This window comes from Brachyistius frenatus, unplaced genomic scaffold, assembly GCF_029030835.1.
Source record: "Brachyistius frenatus isolate BFR_SWC_R1_liver_20210118 unplaced genomic scaffold, ASM2903083v1 Contig_214, whole genome shotgun sequence".
Lineage (NCBI taxonomy): Eukaryota > Metazoa > Chordata > Actinopteri > Embiotocidae > Brachyistius > Brachyistius frenatus.
Window position 1 is genome coordinate 1 of NW_027210813.1, and position 24,866 is coordinate 24,866.

Genomic DNA, 24,866 nt, shown 5'->3' on the forward strand with positions numbered 1-24,866 from the left:
GACATTAAACTGGTTTCTACCTTCCTGCTCCCAGTGACATTAAACTGGTTTCTACCTTCCTGCTCCCAGTGACATTAAACTGGTTTCTACCTTCCTGCTCCCAGTGACATTAAACTGGTTTCTACCTTCCTGCTCCCAGTGACATTAAAACTGCTCCCAGTGACATTAAACTGGTTTCTACCTTCCTGCTCCCAGTTACATTAAACTGGTTTCTACCTTCCTGCTCCCAGTGACATTAAACTGGTTTCTACCTTCCTGCTCCCAGTGACATTAAACTGGTTTCTACCTTCCTGCTCCCAGTGACATTAAACTGGTTTCTACCTTCCTGCTCCCAGTTACATTAAACTGGTTTCTACCTTCCTGCTCCCAGTGACATTAAACTGGTTTCTACCTTCCTGCTCCCAGTGACATTAAACTGGTTTCTACCTTCCTGCTCCCTGACATTAAACTCCCAGTGACATTAAACTGGTTTCTACCTTCCTGCTCCCAGTGACATTAAACTGGTTTCTACCTTCCTGCTCCCAGTTACATTAAACTGGTTTCTACCTTCCTGCTCCCAGTGACATTAAACTGGTTTCTACCTTCCTGCTCCCAGTTACATTAAACTGGTTTCTACCTTCCTGCTCCCAGTTACATTAAACTGGTTTCTACCTTCCTGCTCCCAGTTACATTAAACTGGTTTCTACCTTCCTGCTCCCAGTGACATTAAACTGGTTTCTACCTTCCTGCTCCCAGTGACATTAAACTGGTTTCTACCTTCCTGCTCCCAGTGACATTAAACTGGTTTCTACCTTCCTGCTCCCAGTGACATTAAACTGGTTTCTACCTTCCTGCTCCCAGTGACATTAAACTGGTTTCTACCTTCCTGCTCCCAGTGACATTAAACTGGTTTCCTTCCTGCTCCCAGTGACATTAAACTGGTTTCTACCTTCCTGCTCCCAGTGACATTAAACTGGTTTCTACCTTCCTGCTCCCAGTGACATTAAACTGGTTTCTACCTTCCTGCTCCCAGTGACATTAAACTGGTTTCTACCTTCCTGCTCCCAGTGACATTAAACTGGTTTCTACCGTCCTGCTCCCAGTTACATTAAACTGGTTTCTACCTTCCTGCTCCCAGTGACATTAAACTGGTTTCTACCTTCCTGCTCCCAGTGTGTGTAGTAAAGCTACCCTTTAGTTGGTGTTGATAACACGGTGCTGACCTCTGTGTGCACACGTTAAAGCATTCCGCCTCAAATCGGTGTGTTTATTTTCAAAGTTGAATATTACAGACTTGTTGTTGTTGTTGTTGTTATTGACTACCTGCTGCACATGCTCACACCTGGAAGAACAGCTGGATGATGTGTTTGAGATGTCAGTCCAGAGATATGTGTTAAGACATCAGCTGTGGTTTTATTTATGTTGAAGTAATGTATTGTAAACAAAGGGTTCAGTAGTCTAATAGTAGTTTTATATCTGGATGAAGTCCAAATATGAAAATAGCAGTGACATGTCCCTTATTGTAATCTGACACTGTTTTAAAGAGTGTTTTAGTCTCTGTATGATCATGTTTGACCTGTTAGAATAAAGCGGTTTTTAGATCTGGGTCTAATGTGGTCTTGAGGGGGAAAGAAGCAGTGAAATGTCTCTATTTTATATCCTCACGAATAGAATAAAGGTTTCACGAACCAGAAGCTGTGTTCCAGACAAAGTTCAGGCTGTATCGAAGACGACTAGCACACTAACAGCATTAAGAGGGGCCATAAATGGCGGATCAATAGCAAAGAGCTGGAGGTCAGGTTTCCCTTAACAGCTGCAAATAGGACGTCTGTGTCGTGGTGAACATCAGTTTTGTTAGATTTCATCCTCCACTCATAGTTTAGTGTGTTTAAGAAACTTCAGCTGGTTTCTTGAGAAGAGCGTCACCACGTTGTCAATAACAAACTGGATGTGGCTCCAGTTTATCCTGGTTGTGGTCCGTCCAGATGAGATTTGTGGGACCAACCATCCATGAGGGAGCTGGAGTTACTGTACAAGAAGATATTGTGTTAAAAAGTAGTGAAATACACGTCTTTGGTGAGTTGCTCAGCGTTTTGTTCCTGTACGGAGCAGCAGGGACTCAGTGAGGAGGAGCTGCAGCAGAAGAAGCGTTTCTTAATGTGTTTTAAGTGCTGCTTGGTGGTTGAAGTGCAGCAGAATGACTCCTGCAGCGAGATACTATCAAGTCATGTGCTTTGTTTGTTCACTTGCCTCATAAATAACCAAGGTCACATTAAATTAGCATTTTATTTTAATGGCCTTTGGTACCCTTTCCACCCAAACATCTGCTCTAGTGTTGGTTTCACACTGTTGTGGCTGCTCTTTGTGCATTTTTAGGACACTGTTGTTGCTCATTATGTCTATAAACTGTCTGAAAAGTAAAATTTTCCTGGTTTGTGTTTTTGAAGTGTGAGACGGGCGTTCAGCTGACGGCGTTGTGCAGCCTGTTTACTGGACTCGCCCAGATCAATGCGAAATATGAAGCCGTTGTCCCTCCCTGAAAGTGCATTAGACAATCACATGCTTGTGCTTTCAAGTGGAAGTGAGTGCATGAGAGCGAGTCTGAGTAGAAACGACTTGACACAGTCTGGAGTGTCTTTTATTGAGTGAAGTGAAGCAGCTGAACTTCAGGGAGCGTCTGTGCAGCCGAGACGTCTCCTCCGTCCACATGTTCCTCCGTCAGGACCTCAGCGGATGTAAAATCACATGTTTAATGCACATAATGAGCTTTGTGAGATTGATGTCATATTTGACCCGGAGATGACCGGATGAGGAAACGCTGTGTGCTGCTGTTCTTCGTCCCAGAACACGACTGGTGTCGACCTCGCTCTGCAGTTTTGCTCCTGACGGTGACTTTAGTTCAGTCTTTTATACGACGGTGGTTTTGACAACTCTGTCTGGCATGGAGTATTAGAAACATATCCATGTTGCAGATGTTATGCAGATGTTGTGTGGATGTGTGATTTGATGCTTTGATCTCCAGCTGCTCACAAACACACTGAAGGTCTAATTTCTCCTGACGGTCAAAGAAGTGATGTGAACACTGCATTCACTCAGACTCTTATTACCTGTCGATCAAGTAAATCAAATCAAACATAGTAATTTGATTGCAGAGCTTTGACATTTAGTCGCAGCTTCCGAGCATTTTTAGATCCACATGACTTCATGCAAGTTTAATAAGTCAGTTAAACTTTATGATGAAGTCGGAGTTTAGATTTGTTTCATGAGAAACGGAAGTTGGACTCGTGATCCTCGAGTCAACTGGAGAAGTTTTATGTCCACTGATCTGGATTACATCCTGCATCTCGACAGCAGCAGCAGTGTGTGTTGTGTGGATGGTGATGATGATGATGATGATGGTGGTGATGTTGTCTTCCAGCTGAGTACCTTTGGGGACGCCCATCCCCCGACCGGCCACCATGGGGGACGACAGCGAGTGGTTGAAGCTTCCCACCGACCAGAAATGTGAACACAAGGTGAGCTGACCAACTTTAACTCCTGACATCTGTTAAAGGTTCCTGATCATCTGCTCTGGTATTTATTATCATATAACAAGTAAACGTGGGAAAACTTGGTAGATAATTATGTATTTTATTTTGACTCCCACTTCCTGTTTACACTTCATCCTCTTCACCATCCTTCTCCCAGAAATCTGCTGTTTCCTCCTAATTAAATGTCCCCGTCATAATGAATGCATATTAAAACAGATCAAACATCAATGAAAGTCCAAACTGAAACTATTAATCGGTTACTAAATTAACATAAAATGAATTGTCAGCTTGTTTAATAATTGTTTATAACCCTGAAGATGATCATCACAGTCACCTTCCTACCTTCTCTCTTCAGCTTCAGGATGTTTTTGTTCAAAGTTTGTTCAGCCTATGAAATACGAGTATAATCAGGTGCGACATATGTGTACAGAGATATTTATTTAGTCAGATGAAAGTTGTATTTCCTCTCTGCAGGTATTGTTCTTCCCTTCCAGGGTTCATTTGAGGCTCATTATTGTTGTTGTGGTTGAACTCCAACAATGACCGCAGGCTGAACTTCCTGTTTCACTGCTCTTTAACTTTTCTTTTTATTTCTCAGACAAAAAAACATTTTTAATCTGCACGTCATCGAACCACAATTTCAACCTGAGTCTGGCCGATACCAGCTGGGGAGTGTTTAACATGGGCGGAGACGTTTCAGTGCTGCAGTCCGGAGGGCAGATTCAGTCTTTATCGTAGAGGAGAGGACGATGTATAAAAAAGATGTATAGTCATTATGGATGTAGGTCACCTCGTCTGTCCGTCATCCTCAGGAGCCACTGCACATCTGTGTGTTTGCTTTCTGGCAGGCGGTGTTCCCACAGCCCAGGGGGGTTTAAAAACTCTTTTCCAGACAGAGAATCTTAAAAACTCTTTTCCAGACAGGGAATTTGACATTTGAACCCTGTAGAGGAGAACAAAGTGCGACTGATGTTGCTCTGACTTTGTCTGTCCGCTGCAGGTGTGGAAAGCCCGTCTGAACGGTTATGAAGAAGCCCTGAAGTTGTTCCAGAGGATCAAGGATGAGAAGAGTCCAGAGTGGGGGAAGTACCTGGGACTCATTAAGAAGTTCGTCACTGACTCGAACGCTGTGGCTCAGCTCAAAGGCCTGGAGGCCGCGCTGGCCTTCGTCGAGAACGCTCACGTGGCCACCAAGTAAGTCCCGGTGGCAACGAGGGCCTCAGCTGCAGGTTTATTATAAGACGGCTGGAAGTGGAGGACACTCGGGCTGCTCTGATGTGGAACCACGCAGGGCTTCTGTTGTTTCAGATGGTGAGACCATGAAACACCTTTAAAGGCTCGTCAGTGTCCTCCGATGACAGACGGTCATCACAGCAGCAGAGTTAGCAGGCGACTCTGTGGACGTATTAAACACATCCAATCAGATTTCAATTCAAATCACTCAGATTTAAACTCTAATCTAAATCGGCCTTCTTCATGAGTCTATAGTAAATGTAGGAAACTCCTCAGGAATATCACAACTCAACTTCTGATTCCATTTCTTGATTTGATTTTGAAGTAATTTATCCACTGAGCTGAATATTGTGGAGATGTGTTGAACTTGTGTTGATTATTGTGACAGTGATTTCCTGTCGGGCTGATTGAAATAACGTATTAAAGCTGAACCTTCACTGTTGTAGAAACCAAAAATCTGATGTATATTTGTAGACTTGAGCAAACAGTGAGTACACAAACATTTCTAAATAAAATCCAAGTGAATAAACTGCAGAGAACCGGTCGTCATGTTCTGATGGTTCGGTCCATGAGGAGGTTTCAAGTTCTGCCTTCACTACACAGATCAGCAGCATCATGTGATCGGGTCAATGGTTCTGAAATAATAATTCTGTCCTCTGCTGCAGGACGACCGGCGAGGTGGTGTCGGGCGTCGTGTGCAAGGTGTTCAACCAGCCGAAGGCTCGGGCCAAAGAGCTGGGCTCGGACATCTGCCTGATGTACATCGAGATCGAGAAGGCCGAGGTGGTCCAGGACGAGCTGCTCAAAGGACTCGACAACAAGAACCCCAAAATCGTGGTGGCCTGCATCGAGGCGCTCCGCCGGGCTCTCAGGTCGGTGCCGCTTCTGGTCGGGTCAGAGGGAGTCCAATATGGAGAATATGGATAAAACATGAGGAACATGTTGGTTAAACTGTGGAGAGGACATGTTTCTCTTTATTCATGTCCTGTTCTCAGCACAAACAGCTTCAGCAGAGCTTTTCTCATCAGAACCAGAACAGTTTACGGTCTGAAGTTCTGCAAAGAGAACAAACAAAAACTCTTTGATATCAGTTTGATATCATCTCTGACTCGGGGTGTTATATCAAATCATTCATGATAATACAAGGATCATTTTTCAGACAATAGAAAAACTTTATATCGCGTTAAAGTCACTTTTCCAACCTGTTAACGTAATGACGTCACACTGTTACAGAGGAACTGTATGACAGCGTGTTTGCAGTTTATAAATCTCACTTTAGTTTGTAAACAACAGAAACTCAAGGTTTTTACTGAATATTTGAAGGTGTAATATTATATTTATGCAGACAAAATCTATAACACTTATTTTGTTGAAATTATTATTATTATTATTTAAGTACCACGATATACCGTAATATTATTTTGGAGTCATATCGCCCACCGCTCAGTCTTCCTGGTACTTCTTCTTCCTGTCAGCCGGTCTGTCTGTCAATAGCACTATCCGTCTGTCCTCGTCCTCCCACAGTGAGTTTGGGTCGAAGATCGTGACGTTGAAGCCCGTCGTGAAGGTTCTGCCCAAACAGTTCGAGTCCAGAGAGAAGGCGGTGAGAGACGAAGCCAAGCTGCTGGCAGTAGAGATCTACAGGTGGATCCGAGACGCTCTGAGGCCGCCGCTGCAGAACATCAACTCTGTGCAGGTGGGACTCGCTCACAGTGACGCTCCTTTAAATGTTCCGCTGTCAGAGACCCGCCGGACTGAAGGAAACCTCTTTGTTCTTTATTCTCCGTCCCTGCAGCTGAAGGACCTGGAGGAGGAGTGGGTGAAGCTGCCGTCGTCTCCTCCCAAGCAGACCCGCTTCCTGCGCTCCCAGCAAGACCTGAAGGCAAAGTTCGAGCAACAAGCTCAAGGAGGCGATCAGTCTGACGGTGAGTCTCGCTGCTACCTGCTGCTAACCATCCTTCATGGTGAGGAGTCGCAGTCACACTCTGCTCTCTCCTCCTCTTCCTCCTCCAGGAGACGACGAGGATGAGCCGGTGGCGGCGGTGGATCCCTACGAGCTGCTGGAGGCCGTGGAGGTTCTGTCCAAGATGCCCAAAGACTTCTACGAGAAAATCGTAAGTTTATCAAACTTTGTAGCCTCAAATCTGTCCGTTAACGGACCAGAGAACATCTACGGAACCAGAACTAACGTCCTGAATACAGACTGGATATAAAAGAGTTCGTAGCTTCAGGTCTGTAAAATGGTTCTGATCCAGAAGTGTCTTCAGCTGCAATACCAGCGAGTGCCACTAGAGGTCGGCTCCAAAAAGCCTCCGGCTCCATAGACTCCCATTCAACTTCTCTCATCAAATCCAAAGTGAATAAAATGTGTCCATCAGTTATCTCGGTGTTGTTAGCTAAAGTCACTCCTTCTTCTTAGTTTTCTGGAGGTCCATCTGAAAATAATCCCTCATTCATTAGAAAAGAAGATTCAAGAAGACCTGTTTTTGGGGGCGTGTCTGTTTGATGGACAGGCCTGTGGTGCAGTCAGGTTACAGCTATCGGTGGGCGGGACGTAGTATCCTCTAGAGATGTAAAAGGTTGTTTAAACGGAGACAAAACATCAAGTGTCCAACGTAAGAATTGTGCTTTTATTTTGTCGGGATCTGTAGGAAGCTAAAAAGTGGCAGGAAAGAAAAGAAGCTCTGGAGGCCATCGAGGTTCTGACCAAGAACCCCAAACTGGAGAACGGAGACTACGGAGACCTCGTCAGAGCCCTGAAGAAGGTAACGAGCTCTTACAGTCAGGGGGTGTCCTGGTCCAGGTTCTGGTCCTGGTCCAATAGGATGGGTTGGTGGGGATCATGTGACTTTACTCTGTGTTCCAGGTGGTGGGGAAAGATGCCAACGTGATGCTTGTGTCGTTGGCGGCTAAATGTCTGGCGGCGCTGGCAGCCGGTCTCAGGAAGAAGTTTGGAACGTATGCAGGACAGGTGGGTCACCAGAACCGCTCGGCCCTGCGCCGACGTGGATCGAACATCCAGAACCGAAGCAGAACTCCTCACTAACTGGACTAACTGGTATTTCTCAGGTGGTTCCAACGATTCTGGAGAAGTTCAAGGAGAAGAAGCCTCAGGTGGTGCAGGCCCTGCAGGAGGCCATCGACGCCATCTTCCTCACCGTGAGTACACGTTCAGACCCGTGCAGAGGTTAAAGGTCACGCTCAGGTCTGTGGCGACGCTCTAACTCCATAACTGTTGTTGTGTATAGCGCCCCCTGCTGCCTCCCGGTCCGACTGATGGATTGATATTTCTTCCGTGGTTTTTAAATGATGTCACGTTTGCTGTGTGTTTGCAGACGACCCTTCAGAACTTGTCGGAGGACGTCCTGGGTGTGATGGACAACAAGAACCCGTCCATCAAGCAGCAGGCGTCACTGTTTCTGGCTCGTTCCTTCAGACACTGCGTGCAGGCCACGCTGCCCAAGAGCGTCCTGAAGCCTCTGTGTGCTGCTCTCATCAAGGTGAACCTCACTGAACACCTTCAGAACCGGGGGGGGGGGGGGGGGTCGAGGAGACGGTTTCAGGACTTCGACGGCGTGTTTGTCTGTTCGAGCGATGGATGACAGTCGAGTTGCCATGAGCGTCTCTAACATGATCGGAAACAAACTTGTGTTACGGTGTCTCCTTGCAGACGGATTATGAGTGATGATGCTATAACTTCAGGGTTTACGGTGAAAACCACCTTTTAAAAGTGTCCTTTGTGTTTTCCTCCCTGTCATCTCAGCAAGTGAACGACTCGGCGCCAGAGGTCCGAGACGCCGCCTTCGAGGCTCTGGGGACGGCCATGAAGGTGGTGGGGGAGAAGGCGGTGAACCCATTCCTGACCGACCTGGACAAACTCAAACTGGACAAGGTGAGAGGAGCGGTTCGGACCGGGACAAAAGAAAACTCCTCCTCCTGTTTCTACTGTCGGTAACATCCTCCTTTCACTCCCGACAGATTAAAGAGAGCGCTGATAAAGTGGAGCTGGCTGGAGGGAAGAAGGGTGCAGGAGGCGGAGCTTCAGACAAGAAGCCTGCTGCTAAAGCTTCTGCTGAAGCTCCACCCAAATCCTCTGGTCCACCGAAGAAGACCCAAAGTGCCGCTGCCAGCAAGGTAGACGGAGATCTGTGCAGCAAAACAAAAGCAACTTAACATCTGAATGAATTTCTGAACATTTATTCACATGAAGAGTCTTCAGTTTTAACGTTCTGTGTTTGCTGTCTGCAGTCGTCAGCAGGTGCCGCTAAGAAAGGAAAACCTGCGTCGGCAGCTGGTGGGAAAACCAAGAAGACGTCGGACAGCAAAGAGTTCACGGAGACGGAGCTGTCGGTAAGTCTGGAAGTCCTCTGATGAGCTCACAGAGTCTTTAAGATTAGAAACCCTTCAGGCCTTTTTAAAATCAGCGTCTGATGTCAGTCGGAGGGACGCAGACAGGTTTGGTTGTCATGGCAGTGTTTCCACTGACACTACTGGGAGACGTCAAACAGCAGCAGAGCTTCCTCGTCTGAGAGACGATGAAGAGGAGAACCAGATGTTCTGCAGAACAAAACAGATAAAAGTAAAGGATCGTTATGCGTTTTCATTAAATGTCTCGTGGACGTAATGAAGTGGCGTCTCTGCCGAGAGGACAAGCGTATGGTGAGATCTCGGAGGTCTCGTGCTCACGTGGCCGACCTGATCACGAGTTCCTCACCCGGACCGTGGGATCAGAACCCTGAACGTCCCTCTTCCTCAGCTCAGCAGCTGTGTGTCGTGACTGACCTCTGCTGGTGCAACTGGTGCACTACAACACATCACTGAAAGCTGAATTGAATCCGGCCCTGCAGCCCGTAGTGATCGTAGATATTAAGTTGAGAGTGAAGTGTCATCTTCATCAGCATGTTAACGTGTCCTGTGTGTTTGTGCGCGCGTCAGCCTGAAGTGTGCGAGGACCTTGCAGCAGGTGTACTTCCTGCTTCCTGTCTGCAGCAGCTGGACTCGGCCAACTGGAAGGAGCGTCTGGCCAGTATGGAGGAGTTCCAGAAGGTGAAATCCTTTTCTTGTTTCCTGGGTCATAAATTTATGATTTTTACGTTGAACCTTACAGAATGATTCACCGCCGACTGACAGACATTTATCAGAATTGGTCATAATTACGGATTGTTTTCTGACATTTAATAGACAAAATAACTAATAATAATCATGAGCTCTGGTTTTCCAGTAAATATATGAAGTGTGTGTTTAAAGTACCGTCCTGTGTTTCCAGGCCGTGGAGACCCTGGACAAGGCGGCGATGCCCTGCCAGGCTTTAGTCCGGATGTTGGCCAAGAAACCGGGCTGGAAAGAGACCAACTTCCAGGTAACTCAACCCGACCGGACCGGGAGGATCTCGGGGCGGAGCGACGGTCGCTCGGTCAGTCGGACGTGCTTCCTCCCCTGATCATGTGACCTCCTGTCGTTGTTGTGCAGGTGATGCAGATGAAGCTGCACGTGGTGGCTCTGATCGCTCAGAGGGGACAGTTCTCCCGGACGTCGGCCTCCGTGGTTCTGGACGGCCTGGTGGACAAAGTCGGAGACGTCAAGTGCGGCGGAAACGCCAAAGAGGGACTGACGGCGATCGGTGTGGCGTGCTCGCTGCCGTGGACCGCAGAGCAGGTCTGAATTCTTTCTCTAGATCGTACATGAAGATCGTACGTCAGCCTGCTGCTGCTGAAGCGCTGACACAGTCTGTGTTCCTTCCATCAGGTGGTGTCGATGGCGTTCGCCCAGAAGAACCCCAAGAACCAGGCAGAGACTCTGAACTGGCTGTCCAACGCCATGAAGGAGTTTGGCTTCACCGGGTAACTTCCTGTCTCCACTCCACAGCTCGCTGCCATTGATGTATTCATCTCCTCTCTGCAGCTAAAACATCTTAATAATCAATTAAAAGATGTTTAATGTCCACATGATGAACTCCGGTTTAGATAATTACATAATTATAATTACAAAACAGAAAGAGGCTTTTATAAACTTCTCATTTCAAATATGTTTAGCTGACATGTTGTAAATGATTCTGTGTGATACAGACTGTAGTTTTGGTTCATGACGCTGCTTCCACCCAGAAGGGGGCGCTGCAGAGAGAGATGTTCACTCCGAAAAGATTTGATTCAAAACTGCAGACTGCGTGTTACTGGAGGATCCACTAGAGGGCGTAACCACAGAAACAAGGATAGAATTAGAACATTCTGATTCACCTGATGTAAACAATAAACGTGGTGAAAATTGAGGGCGTCGCTACTTTACTGATTCTGACATCACAGGGGGACAAAACGCCATCGGCTCCGCCCACACTCAGATTTCCCAGCATGTCCCGCACGGACGTAACGATTTCCGACATGTTTGTCGTAGTTTAAAGCCGGAACATCTCCGATGTGAAAGGCACCGGTTTAACCTTTGACCCCCCTCTCCCACTCCTCAGCATCAACGTGAAGGGTTTCATCAACAACGTGAAGACGGCTCTGGGAGCGACCAACCCCGCCGTCCGCACGGCCGCCATCGCCCTGCTGGGAGTCATGTACCTCTACATGGGAGCTCCGCTACGCATGTTCTTCGAGGATGAGAAGCCGGCGCTCCTCGCTCAGATCGACGTCGAGTTCGAGAAGGTGAAGACCAGAGAACACGCGACACCGTGGACACTCCGTCTCCGTCTTTAACCATGAAACAGGCCTGAAATAAACGGGCTCCTCTCCATGTTAGTGTTCAGGCTGATGGTGTGTGTGTGTGTCGCTGACAGATGCAGGGCCAGTCGCCTCCAGCTCCCATCAGATGCAACAAGAAGGCTGCAGAGGAGGAGGGCGACGACGGGGACGAGCAGGACGAAGACGGAGGAGGAGGAGGACAGGACATCATGGACCTGCTGCCCCGGACAGACATCAGCGACAAGATCACGTCCGACCTGGTGTCGAAGATTGAAGATAAGAACTGGAAGATCAGGAAGGAGGGTCTGGACGAGGCGGCGGCCGTCATCTCAGACGCCAAGTTCGTCACCGCCAACATCGGAGAGCTGCCGCTGGCGCTGAAGGGCCGACTCAACGACTCCAACAAGATCCTGGTGAGTCCGCCGGGTTCACTGATGGTGCTGCACTCAGAACGATCGGAAAAAAATAACTGATTTCTAATATCAGCTGGATTTGAAGAAATCCTGAGAAAGAACATGTCCATTTCCATGTTTGGTGTGAATATTCATTTTTTGGTTGTCAGATATGCAGCAACAATCCTGAAGCCTGGCTCAGCTGCATGAAACACAACGTCAACAAAATAAAATCACTTCCTGTTTCACAGGCTTTTAATTTGAAGTCCATACTGGGTATTTCTTTAATTATCTGTGTTTATAGTGAAACCTTGTACTGTAAATATATTCAGGTCATGTTAGAGAGGTCGACTCTGCACTGGACCTCTCAACCATAAAGGGAATATCTGCTCGTATATTTTATTTATTTTAGTTCAGATTGAGGTCTAAATACAGAAAAATATTATATTAGATTATATTATCTTTCAGCTGCAAACGTGTTTTTATTTACATGAACTTTACTCATGAAGTTTATTCTCAGGTTTATTTCCAGGATCTGATATCAGCAGCTCTGAATTGTCACATCTCTTTAATAAATGTATATTTGAAGAACAGTAAAATGAAGGCACAGCCTCAGTAGTTTAGAGGAAACAGGATGTCCGATGGCTGGTGTGACCGCGGTGCTTCCTGTCGCCATCTCCAGGTGCAGCAGACTCTCACCATCCTGCAGCAGCTGGCCGTTGCCATGGGACCCGGTCTGAAGCAGCACGTCAAAGCTCTGGGGATCCCCATCATCACCGTGCTGGGAGACAGCAAGGTAACCCCCCCCCCACCCCCTACACACACACACAGCATCTCTCCGTCCACTGTGACCGACGTGTCTCTTTGTCCCTCCGCAGACCAATGTGAGGACGGCGGCCATGAACACCCTGCAGGCCTGGGTGGAGCAGACGGGGATGAAGGAGTGGCTGGAGGGGGAGGACCTGTCCGAGGAGCTGAGGAGGGAGAACCCCTTCCTGAGACAGGAGGTGAGACTCCGACCCGTCTCCGTTCAGGGACGAGTCAGAGACGCGTACTGACGCTGTCTTCGTCCTCCAGTTGCTGGGCTGGTTGGCGGAGAAGCTGCCCACCCTGAGGACGGTCCCGGCGGACCTGATGCTGTGCGTCCCTCAGCTCTACGCCTGCCTGGAGGACAGAAACGGAGACGTGAGGAAGAAGGCTCAGGACGCGCTGCCCACCTTCATGATGCACCTGGGACACGACAAGATGTCCAAGGCCGCGGGGAAACTCAAAGTACGGAGCTCTCACTGACGGTGTCACACTCTGAGGCGGCTCTTAGTGCTGTCTTCATGTCCTCATGTCCTCGTCTCCCTGCAGCCCGCATCCAAGGACCAGGTGGTTGCCATGTTGGAAAAGGCCCGAGCAGTGATGCCGGCCAAACCTGCAGCTCCGGCCAAAACGGGAGGCGGGAAAGGATCAGCGGAGCCGAGCAGAGCGGCTTCAGGTCGGTCCGACAGAACCAGAAATGTTTTATACACCTGTTCCAACCACAGACACCCAACAGGTGTTGGTGGAAATAAGCCGTGAATACAGGGTAAATAAAGGGGAAGTACTTAGTGGATGAACAGTAAATACAAGTTAAATAAGCAATGAATAAATAGTGAATATTCAGTAAATACACCATAACAGTAAATGGAGAGTGACAGTAGATGCAGTGACAGGAGATCCTCTCTGTGCTGATTGGCTGTCGTCCGTCTGTCCTCTTCAGCCTCCCGCTCTCAGCCTGCTGGTGACGACCTGCCTGACGGTAAACCTGAAGGGAAGAAGATCCGAGGAGGAGGAGGAGGAGCGGCGAAGAAGGTACGTCTGTGTGGATCAGGTCCTGTTCAGGTCCTGGTTCTGTTCTCCGGCTCCACACAGGAAAACAACACTTCTGATCACAGCTGGATTTAAACAGACGCAGTTCTTCTACTCATTTTAACAAAGTTTTGTGGTTTTGTATTTTGAAACACTTGAATAGAAATTGTTTGTTCTCATCCTGTTGTTGACATGTTTTTATTTTCCTTTTTTGTCCGTGCACATCACTTGATGTCATTTTTTTCTTACCGTGATGTGTAAACATGATGTGGTTTGTTTACTCACCCAGCCTCCCTCCCCTCCCGAGGACCCTCCCCCTCCCCCTCCCTCCAAGGACAAGGAGTCTAACGGTAGTAAAAAGCCGGGCAGCAAAGGGAAGGCTGCTGCTGGCAGTCAACAGGTAGATGTGCGACAGGTGTGCTCGATCAGACACACCAGAGAGAGATATGAACCGTGAGCCGGCCGGCGGCGGCTCGGTCTAATCCTGTGTCTCTAATCACTAACATGCAGATGTGCACTGAGATCATGTGCAGCGTGCGCGTGTTCACTGGTGACATTGACAGGTCACGTGACGCCTTCAGGCGACTCCACTGCATGATTGCGTTTCTGCACCGTCCGTGTTAACCTGCACTGACATCCTTTCAACGTAACACTCTTGTTTCTGCTGTCCGTCACTCGTGCTCCTCCTCTGATCAATCAAAGACGAACAGTCAGACGCCGTTTGGCTGCTTCACTCACCGTGACGTGTCCTCCGTGTCCTCTCCGTGTCCTCAGGGTGCAGCCAGCAAGAAGCCTGCAGCCAAAGGGTTGAAGGATGATGAAGACAGGTCGGGGCCCATCTTTGTCCTCGTCCCCAACGCCAAGGAGCAGAGGATCAAGGAGGAGAAGCAGCTGAAGGTACGTTTAAAAAACAAGCGGGTCGTCTGCTGTTGGTTTGCGAAGCGTCCAGGATGAAGCGAGTGGATATGATGGACGCCCTTATTCTTTTTTTTACTTGTCAGTCACTGATCCCAGTAACCCGACAGGATGTGACATCATTTGACCTGTTGGTGTTGTAGATCCTGAAGTGGAACTTCATCACTCCTCGAGACGAGTACGTGGAGCAACTCAAGACTCAGATGTCCACCTGCTTCGCCAAGTGGCTGCAGGACGAACTGTTCCACTTCGACTTCCAGAGACACGTGAAGGCCATCGGAGTGATGATCGAGGTATCGGCCGGTCCTCGTTCTGCAGGCGGGTTGTGTTGTGTTGTGTGTTTGTGTAACGGTGTGTGTCCTCCTACAGAGGCTGGAGACGGAGAGCGATGCCACCATCAGTTGCCTGGACCTGATCATGAAGTGGTTCACGCTGCGCTTCTTCGACACCAACACCACGGTCCTGATGAAGGTTCTGGAGTACCTGAAGCTACTGTTCGCCATGCTCAACAGGGAGAACTACCACCTGACGGAGTACGAGGCCAACTCCTTCGTGCCCTACGTCATCCTGAAGGTCAGAGCACGCCACACTCGGAACAATCAGATGAGGCACGCTTTGTTATCTCTGCTGAGTTTCTCCTCCTCCTTCTCTTCAGGTAGGAGAATCGAAGGACGTGGTCCGTAAAGACGTGCGGGCCATCCTGGCCATGCTGTGTAAGGTCTACCCGGCGTCCAAGGTCTTCCCGTTTCTCATGGAGGGAACTAAGTCCAAGAACTCCAAGCAGAGAGCTGGTAGGTGTTCACATCACGACCGTCCTTTGTCTTCTGCAGCAGGACGACTGTCCTCATAGCTGCGTCTCCTCTGGTGTCCTCAGAGTGTCTGGAGGAGCTGGGCTGCCTGATCGAGGGCTACGGGATGAACGTGTGCCAGCCGACTCCCGCCAAGTGTCTAAAGGAGATCGCCGTCCACATCGGGGACAGAGACACGTCCGTCCGCAACGCTGCGCTCAACACGGTGGTGGCCGTCTACAACGTCTGCGGGGAGCAGGTCTACAAGCTCATCGGAAACGTGAGACGGACGGAGACAACTTCCTGTCAAAAATGCGATCGTTAAAAATGTTTTATTTGTATTTGATGGATAAAATGCATCAGTTTAATCTGTAGTTTGATGTTCCTCCTCCAGCTGTCGGAGAAGGACATGAGCATGTTGGAGGAGAGGATCAAGCGCTCGGCCAAGAAGACTCCGGCAGCTCCGGCCAAGCAGAGCGCTCCGGAGAGGACTCAGAGGGAGCACCCCACCAACCCCAACGCCACCTTCCTCCGCAAGCCCTCACAGGAGGACCCCAACAAGCTCAAGTAGGTCCCCGAGTCACCTCCGGACAGGAAGTCACTGCATGTCCAGCTCTGAAGGACATCAGGGAAAATATGCAAGTTAAACGCTAAACTTTAGTCATTGAAGCACACAATCTAGAAATCAGATGTTGCCTTTTAAACAGATAACTGCTGTTTTATTTTGCAACTTATAGCTGACGGTGGACAAAGTTTGGAGGTTAAGACAGATCAAAGAGAGACTAAATCACTGCTTCTCTTTGGACTCCAGGTTCCTGAGCTGCTAATAAATCTGTCGTATTTTAAAGTTTTAAACTTCTATCTTACAAGTGAAAAACTAAACATCAATACTGATATTTCAAATATCAGATGGAACTGCAAAGTTGTGTGCACCTTACACTCACGTTCAATTGGTTAAAGGCACACCGTTGCTAGGCGACGTGGAGGGGACATCACACTGAACAGAAGCCCCGCCCACTGTGTCCACTGACAGTTCAATAAAGGTCATTCAAAGCAGACGGCTGAAGAAACGGAGAACGGCAGCAGTTCTTTATATTTCCTGGATTTAATGCTGAGTTTCAGTTCATCGTGAACACGTTTTATTTATTTTGTAAGTTAGTTTGCAGCATTTCAGAGCCTGAACCGTTCTAGGAATTCAGCTTTCAAAATAAAAGGCATAAACTTTATGCCTTTTATTTTCTCTGCTGTAAACAAACAGTTTCCATCCCGTTTAGAGGTTTTTAAAGGTGTAACGTTTCGTATCCAACCCCGACTTCTCCGTCTGTTTCCTGTGAGCATGTGAACCGTTCTGTCCTCCGGTCTTCTCCCGTCTCCGTCTCCTCGTCCTGCTGTGACCGACCGATCTTCGACTCCATGACACCGATCTGTCCTCCTCTTCCTCTGTGTTTGCATGCCGGGTTTCTTCTGTCTGTCTCTTTAACCCTTCGTCTCTCTTCCTGTGTGGTTTCCTCCTCTCGGCTCTGCCTGCCTTCCTTTCCGGAGCAGAATCATGTATCGCACGTATAGGATGTGAGTACAACTCCTCCTCCTCTCTGCTGCGTGTTGTCCTGTCAGCTCCTCTGAATGAACCTTCGTCCTTCATGAAGCTCTGTTTGACTTTTAGTTCTGTTTCTTCGCCTGCTGAGGAACAAACGCTCTGTTCTTGTTCCTCCGAGCCGAAGCACCAGACTAACGTTCAAACCTTTAACCGTCCGTGTCCCTCTGTCCTCCTTGTCCTCCCTGTGTGGTGAAGTGTCCTCCCTCTGTCCTCCTTGTCCTCCCTGTGTGGTGAACTGTCCTCCTTGTCCTCCCTGTGTGGTGAAGTGCCCTCCCTCTGTCCTCCTTGTCCTCCCTGTGTGGTGAACTGTCCTCCTTGTCCTCCCTGTGTGGTGAAGTGCCCTCCCTCTGTCCTCCTTGTCCTCCCTGTGTGGTGAACTGTCCTCCGCTCCGTCTCACACTAACAAACCGCTGTAATTCCTCATCAGTTGGACCGAATGCTGTTTGAGTCCAGAGATTTCATTCTGAAGGAGAAGATGGTCGTCGGTGTTTTCAGATTCTCCGACCAGATTTTGGGGTTTGAAATGTTGCTGCAGATGTTTTTTAGACAAAGATGCTGCATCAGGTGGTCTTAAAAACAGGAAGTTAGGTGTAGTTCAAACCGGATTATCATCGATGACAACTATTAGTTTGGAAGAAAATAAAAGACAGACGCTTGTCACACCTGCAGATTTCTTCAGTATGAAAGTAACTCAAAGTTCAAAGCAACTTTATGTACAACCTTAACTTTATGAACATTTCAAAGATCGAAAAACAACGAGCCAGCCCAGAATCCACGGCGTCGTTTGCAACCTACTTCCTGTTTCTTGTAAACATTTACATCCGTCCAATGGTTCTTCAACTTCCTCCAACAGACTTGGTAGAAATGTGACGTCACGTGACGTCATGTGACTGAGGCCGGAGATGTTCCTGTTCTTAAAGCTCACGTTGACGGTCAGGACTGTTATTGCTGAACTCTGCGTGTTACTGGAGGATCCACTAGAGGGCGCAACCACAGAATAAAGGATATAATTAGAACATCTGGTCCAACCTTTATTTATTTAACAGACAGCTGTCAGCTAAAAATAAAACCTACAGTCTTAAAATAGAGCGAAACTCGTCTGCTTTTGGAAGATTTGATGCTCGTAAAGTTATTTCAGGATCAGTAGAAAAGGTTGAATTCACATTGGTGATATTTTGTTTTCGCGACGTTAATCTCAGCATTAAAATTCAGTAAATTTAATTTCCTTCTGTTCCCTTTAAGAATCAGTGAAACGAATAATTTCCCAGCGGTGCCTGAACGTCTCGGGACTAGTTTGAGTCGGTCTGATCGTTTCCGGTGTGTTTTGGAGGTGCGAACTCGTCATCAGTCTCTGAGTTTGTGTGTTTTAAATGTGGATCTTTCCCTTCATGTTGTTTGGAGATCAGAGCTGATCGGCCCCAGTTCAGACAGAACTTCTGAAATCTGATCGACTGATTCACCTCAGATCGTTGTTGAAGAAGTTTGAAACCCTTTAAATTTGGTTAACGACGGTTTTTCAAGTATAAAATGGACTGGAGCGTTTCCTCCTCTGGTTAAACTCTGAGGATCGTCCTCCACATCCAGGTGATGTCATCGACTCCCAGACTCGCAGATTAAAACTCATGTCAGTCGGTTCTGGAGCTGATCGGCACTGATCGATGAGACGGCGTCCTGACCGTGTCCTTCTGTCCCCTGTCCGTCCAGCCAAGCCCGTCAGAACGCTCAGCACAGCGAGTCGTCCCACCCGTCCATCCCCAAGGAGTTCCAGTTGGACCTGGACATGATCGAGATGGACCAGAGCCGCGTGTGCGAGCTGCCGGACCTCGTGCAGCACAAGCTGGACGAGCTGCTGGAGCCCATCATGATCCCCGAGCGCAAGTAAGGAGAGCCGGAGTCTCCGGAGTCCGACCGGCAGCGAACGCCTCGCGCAGCTCGGCTGGTTTAAAACCGTCTTTGTGCTTCTGTGTTCGAAGGATGCGATCCGTCTCTCCGCAGTTCGACGACCTGCACAACAGCACGGCCTCCACCATCAACTTCGTCATCTCTCAGGTGGCGAGCGGCGACATCAACACCAGCATCCAGGCGCTGGCGCAGGTACGACGCTCGCAGAGCGCTGATCACCGGGGGGACGTCCGGTCCCGTCCGTGTCTTTACGACCTGGTGTGGTTGGTCCTCTGCAGATCGACGAGGTGCTGCGTCAGGAGGACAAAGCCGAGGTGATGTCGGGACACATCGATCAGTTCCTCATCGCCACCTTCATGCAGCTGCGGCTGATCTACAGCACGCACATCGCCGACGACCGGCTGGACAAGAAGGACATCATCAAGCTGTACAGCTGCATCATCGGCAACATCCTGTCGGTGAGTCGCCGCGCGTTAGGAGCCGGGTTGGACCGGGTCCGGTCCGGTCGTGGTAGTGACGGAGAGACACTAACGACGTCTCCTGTCTGCAGCTGTTCTCCATCGAGTCGCTGGCCAAAGAGGCGTCCATGGGTGTCCTGAAGGACCTGATGCACGGCGTGATAACGCTGTTGCTGGACAGCAGAGTGGAGGACATCGAGGACGGACAGCAGGTCATCAGGTCCGTCAACCTGCTGGTGATCCGAGTCCTGGAGTCCTCAGACCAGACCAACATGATCAGGTCAGTGTGGAGGACGTTGATCGGATCCCAGAGGAGGTTTCATTTGGAAATAAGAAATACAAATGGTGTTTACAGTGTTTTTAACACCTCTGGTGCCCCCCTCCTCCCTCTTCTCCTCTTCCTCCTCCCCTCCCTCCACTCCCCTTCCTCCCCCCAGCGCTCTGCTGGTTCTTCTGCAGGACACTCTGGTCACAACGGCCGGTTCTCCGATGTTCTCCGAGTTGGTGATAAAGGTAAGAAGACCCGACACCAGAACCTGCCGTCCTGCTGCGGAGGCTCGTTTAAACTGACACCGCTGTGTGTGTGTGTGTGTGTGTGTGTGTGTGTGTGTGTGTGTGTGTGTGTGTGTGTGTGTGTGTGTGTGTGTGTGTGTGTGTGTGTGTGTGTGTGTGTGTGTGTGTGTGTGTTCAGTGTCTGTGGAGGTTGATCCGCTTCCTGCCGGAGACCATCAACACCATCAACCTGGACCGGATCCTGCTGGATGTCCACAACTTCATGAAGGTTTTCCCCAAAGAGAAACTGAAGCAGCTGAAGAGCGACGTGCCGCACAGGACGCTGAAGACCCTGTTACACACTCTGTGCAAACTCACCGGGACCAAGGTCACACACACACACACACACACACACACACACACACACACACACACACACACACACACACACACAGCTCGTCCTCTGGTTTAAAGGTTCACTGCAGGTTTAAGATGTAAAACATTTGTTATTGGTAAGAACTGATCCAGCGTCAGATTTTAACGATGTTCAATCTGATTGACTGTTGTTGTCCTGATTTGTACGGATGAACAGATCCTGGACCACCTGTCCATGATCGAGAATCGTAACGAGTCGGAGCTGGAGGCTCACCTGAGAAGGGTGTTCAAACACCACGGAAACATGTCGGGAGTCAAGAGCGACCGCGGCAACGAGAAGGGCGGCCTGCACATGGTGAGCAGCACACGCTACATACAGCCATACATGGTGAGCAGCACACGCTACATACAGCCATACATGGTGAGCAGCACACGCTACATACAGCCATACATGGTGAGCAGCACACGCTACATACAAGATTGATACTTCCGTTTTTTTGTACGTCTGTGTTTGATATTTTGGAGGTGACTTTTAAAATGAAGCGGCAAATAAAAGAATCAACAATTAACATACATTGAGATTCTGAGTGAAATATGTTTGTAAATCTGATGACCGGCGTTTTGTTGATGTTTTTGTGGCGTTTTGTTGATGTTTTGTTGTTGGCAGGACGATCGGATGTCGAAGGCAAAGGTCAGCGACATCCTGTCTGAAATCTTCAAGAAGATCGGCTCCAAGGAGAACACTAAAGAGGTCTGAAAGTCATTTTATTCAGTTTGTAAAATAATGAATTGAAACCGAGCGTGAAGAAGACGAGCTGAAGTGTCCAACCTTCTTCAGGGTCTGACGGAGCTGTACGAGTACAAACAGAAGTACTCGGACGCAGACGTGGAGCCCTTCCTCAAAAACACCTCGCAGTTCTTCCAGAGCTACGTGGAGCGAGGCCTTCGCATGATCGAGTCCGAGAGGGAGGGGAAGGCTCGCATCCAGACCTCCACAGGTACGACTGGAGGCAGGCCGTGGGGGAGGGGCACCACTGGGGGGAGGAGTCTTTAACACCTGTGTGTGTGTGTGTGTGTGTGTGTGTGTGTGTGTGTAGTGATCCCACAGCACGGTGTTGACTCCAGTCTCAGCAGCAGCAACGAAGACCTGAAACCTGCCGTTTACTACGAGAGACTGAAGATCCTCCGACAGAGACAAGGACTGGAAAACACCTCCAGGGTTAGTTTACACACAACACAACACAACACAACACAACACAACACAACACAAGACAAGACAACTGGTCTGTTGCACTGATTTAAAGATGAGATATCACCTGAAGCACTTTAAGTCTAAGATAAAAGGATTTTTCATCATTATTTGGCTCAAAAGTTTGCAAATAGCCGAGACTCGTCTCTAGAGTTGGTGGAACGCTGAGACTCGTCTCTAGACCTGGTAGAACGCTGAGACTCGTCTCTAGAGCTGGTACAACGCTGAGACTCGTCTCTAGACCTGGTAGAACGCTGAGACTCGTCTCTAGACCTGGTAGAACGCTGAGACTCGTCTCTAGAGCTGGTAGAACGCTGAGACTCGTCTCTAGAGCTGGTAGAACGCTGAGACTCGTCTCTAGAGCTGGTAGAACGCTGAGACTCGTCTCTAGACCTGGTAGAACGCTGAGACTCGTCTCTAGAGCTGGTAGAACGCTGAGACTCGTCTCTAGACCTGGTAGAACGCTGAGACTCGTCTCTAGAGCTGGTAGAACGCTGAGACTCGTCTCTAGACCTGGTAGAACGCTGAGACTCGTCTCTAGACCTGGTAGAACGCTGAGACTCGTCTCTAGAGCTGGTAGAACGCTGAGACTCGTCTCTAGACCTGGTAGAACGCTGAGACTCGTCTCTAGAGCTGGTAGAACGCTGAGACTCGTCTCTAGACCTGGTAGAACGCTGAGACTCGTCTCTAGAGCTGGTACAACGCTGAGACTCGTCTCTAGACCTGGTAGAACGCTGAGACTCGTCTCTAGACCTGGTAGAACGCTGAGACTCGTCTCTAGACCTGGTAGAACGCTGAGACTCGTCTCTAGACCTGGTAGAACGCTGAGACTCGTCTCTAGAGCTGGTAGAACGCTGAGACTCGTCTCTAGACCTGGTAGAACGCTGAGACTCGTCTCTAGAGCTGGTACAACGCTGAGACTCGTCTCTAGACCTGGTAGAACGCTGAGACTCGTCTCTAGACCTGGTAGAACGCTGAGACTCGTCTCTAGAGCTGGTAGAACGCTGAGACTCGTCTCTAGACCTGGTAGAACGCTGAGACTCGTCTCTAGAGCTGGTAGAACGCTGAGACTCGTCTCTAGACCTGGTAGAACGCTGAGACTCGTCTCTAGAGCTGGTACAACGCTGAGACTCGTCTCTAGACCTGGTAGAACGCTGAGACTCGTCTCTAGAGCTGGTACAACGCTGAGACTCGTCTCTAGAGCTGGTAGAACGCTGAGACTCGTCTCTAGACCTGGTAGAACGCTGAGACTCGTCTCTAGAGCTGGTAGAACGCTGAGACTCGTCTCTAGACCTGGTAGAACGCTGAGACTCGTCTCTAGAGCTGGTAGAACGCTGAGACTCGTCTCTAGACCTGGTAGAACGTAATATTGGTAAGCGTGGATGTTTGACAAACGTCATTAAAGAGACGGTAACACTGGAGTTGATCCTCTTCGTTCACTCTTCATTAATATGTAAAATAATAATGTTCAAAGTTCTGCTGCTGTTTTGAACTCATTGAAATTCCTCTCCCCTTCCTCTTCCTCCCCCTCCTCTTCCTCTCCCTCCTTTTCCTCTCTCCTCCTCTTCCTCACTCTCTCTCCTCTCCCTCTCCTCCTCTTCCTCTCTCTCCTTCTCCTTCCTCTTCCTCACTCTCCTCCTCTTCCTCCCCCTCCTCTTCCTCTTCCTCTCTCTCCCTCTCCCTCCTCCCCTTCCTCTGCCTCCTCTTCTTCCTCCCCCTCCTCTTCCTCCTCCAGCAGCAGGGTGTGGGAGGAAGTGAAGACGAGCCCCAGCAGCGGCCGTCCATCTCGTCGCTGCTGTCGTCGAAGCCGTCTGTGGCGTCGTCCACCGACATGCTGCACAGCAAGCTGTCTCAGCTGAAAGAGTCCCGTGAGCTCTACCAGCAGGAGCAGAACACGCACTCCCCGACGCACGCCAGCACCCGCTCGGCGTCGCCGGCCGCCAACCTGGACGACCTGAAGAAGCGTCTGGAGAGGATAAAGAGCAACCGGCAGTGAGGCGGCGGCGCGCAGGAAATGCAGCATCCATCTTTTTAACCCCCCCCCGTCTTTCTATTCATGTTCTTCTCCACGCACCCTCAGCAAACGCACCCTCAACAAACGCACCCTCAACAAACGCACCCTCAGACCCAAACCTGACTCCACCCACTGTGCCTGTATGTTAGTAGAAATCAAACGCACCCTGATCGTAGATCCAGAAACCATCCGAGCCGTTTTTAGTAGATCAGGGTAAAAGACGAAGAGTCCAGGATCAGGATCACGTAGTCGGCTGTAGTGTGTCCTGTCTCCCCCCCTCCCTCCCCCCTGTATGATAACGACATGGTGACCCCGCCCCCTGTTTTTAACCTCGGTGGTTGTACATATTTAACTGCCTCACCGTCGCCGAGCGCCTCTCTTATGGCTGCAGGGAGAAACAAACAAGAATCTTTAGAATCTGTTGATCTGCAGATGATTTCCTCGTCAGTCGTTTGTCTCATGAAGGTTAAATCTTCAGAAAACTGTGAATAATGTACACGTGATGCTGTACGTCTACTCTCATTGGTTCGTGGCTCCACCTGCTGCGATGACGTTGATTTTCCTCGCAGCCAAAGCGAAACGGCTCGGTGTCGGTTAGAAACTACAGCTTTTATTGTGGAGGACAGGAAGTGGCCGCTGAGACGTCGTCCCGCGAGCCAGCTTGTCGGTGTTGTTGAACGTCGGGCTGTAAATACTGTACGTAAAGTCGTCCATTAACGCCTCCCTTCACTTATTTAACAGCCGCCATGGGTCGGGACTATAGAGCCAATATGGCCACCGCTGTACACCCTCGTCACACCCGAGCCGGAAGGAAGTTCACCGTCGTGTTTGTTGGTTTGAAGAGCATGAAGTCAGTGATTGTTTTTATGTTCTCATGTAAATACAGTTTGCATTAATAAAATTAAAGTTTGCTTTAATACAACTGCTGTTTTCCATTGTTTTTCTGATGATGATGATGATGATGATGATGATGAAGGCCCTGTCAGTCATCTGTTCTGTAGCTGAATGTTGAGTACAGAAAAAGAATTGTTTTGGTATTTAATTCAGACGTCAGTACTCATCTTTCATCGTTGCTCTCCTTGTATAATCCACAGTGGCAATAAAGTCGGGTTTTTTTTAACAAACCAACTTGACTGAATTTATTTTAAATCTGCTGAAACCGCAGCATCGTTAAAGACCTAAACTACCGCCTCGCTGTTTTCCGCCTCCACGGACCGGTCGAGTTCGAGTCGGTCTGAACTTGTTGCCGCAAAGATGCTTCAAATTCTCAAATGTGGAATATCTTCAACCCGACCACAGAAAACCTTTAACAACCAGTTTCAAGGACGAATAGGTTCAGTCTCCCCATTGGTTCCTCAGTTATGCTCAATAATGGACAAAAACTTTCTTTGACTAAATTCTTTTCACTTCATTCTTCAATCCAATAGAA

At 48.9% G+C, this 24,866-nt stretch overlaps 1 protein-coding gene across 4 annotated transcripts; it reads left to right on the forward strand.

Annotated features, from left to right (window-relative positions):
- The first annotated feature begins 3,378 nt into the window (after window positions 1-3,378).
- On the forward strand, window positions 3,379-24,554 carry ckap5 (cytoskeleton associated protein 5). 4 transcript variants are annotated; one of them, XM_069719438.1, is made up of 43 exons: window positions 3,379-3,494; window positions 4,510-4,703; window positions 5,408-5,614; window positions 6,267-6,438; window positions 6,538-6,667; window positions 6,756-6,856; window positions 7,394-7,507; window positions 7,609-7,713; window positions 7,812-7,901; window positions 8,078-8,242; window positions 8,506-8,634; window positions 8,721-8,876; window positions 8,991-9,092; window positions 9,678-9,788; window positions 10,009-10,101; window positions 10,212-10,397; window positions 10,488-10,582; window positions 11,200-11,383; window positions 11,515-11,832; window positions 12,494-12,607; window positions 12,690-12,818; window positions 12,889-13,083; window positions 13,168-13,294; window positions 13,559-13,650; window positions 13,937-14,047; window positions 14,422-14,544; window positions 14,706-14,855; window positions 14,932-15,135; window positions 15,218-15,353; window positions 15,437-15,630; window positions 15,745-15,917; window positions 16,896-16,919; window positions 18,652-18,825; window positions 18,921-19,041; window positions 19,128-19,307; window positions 19,400-19,587; window positions 19,745-19,820; window positions 19,999-20,187; window positions 20,392-20,529; window positions 20,842-20,925; window positions 21,013-21,172; window positions 21,272-21,393; window positions 23,159-24,554. In XM_069719438.1, exons 1-43 carry the CDS (start codon window positions 3,438-3,440, stop codon window positions 23,417-23,419), a joined length of 6,174 nt encoding a protein of 2,057 aa, XP_069575539.1. In that variant the 5' UTR covers window positions 3,379-3,437; the 3' UTR covers window positions 23,420-24,554. The 4 variants fall into 4 exon arrangements, with proteins under 4 accessions (XP_069575539.1, XP_069575540.1, XP_069575541.1 ...); XM_069719439.1 differs by having other exon boundaries at window positions 23,162-24,554; XM_069719440.1 differs by lacking the exon at window positions 16,896-16,919.
- Window positions 24,555-24,866: the final 312 nt, after the last annotated feature.

What these genes read in the sequence shown, in the direction of transcription:
- ckap5 (XM_069719438.1), top strand. Translation starts at nt 3,438, where the DNA reads ATGGGGGACGACAGCGAGTGGTTGAAGCTTCCCACCGACCAGAAATGT. An exon ending in GCGCTCCGCCGGGCTCTCAG is followed by an intron (nt 5,615 to 6,266) that starts GTCGGTGCCGCT and finishes GTCCTCCCACAG; the next exon opens with TGAGTTTGGGTCGAAGATCG. An exon ending in TCATCGGCAACATCCTGTCG is followed by an intron (nt 19,308 to 19,399) that starts GTGAGTCGCCGC and finishes TCCTGTCTGCAG; the next exon opens with CTGTTCTCCATCGAGTCGCT.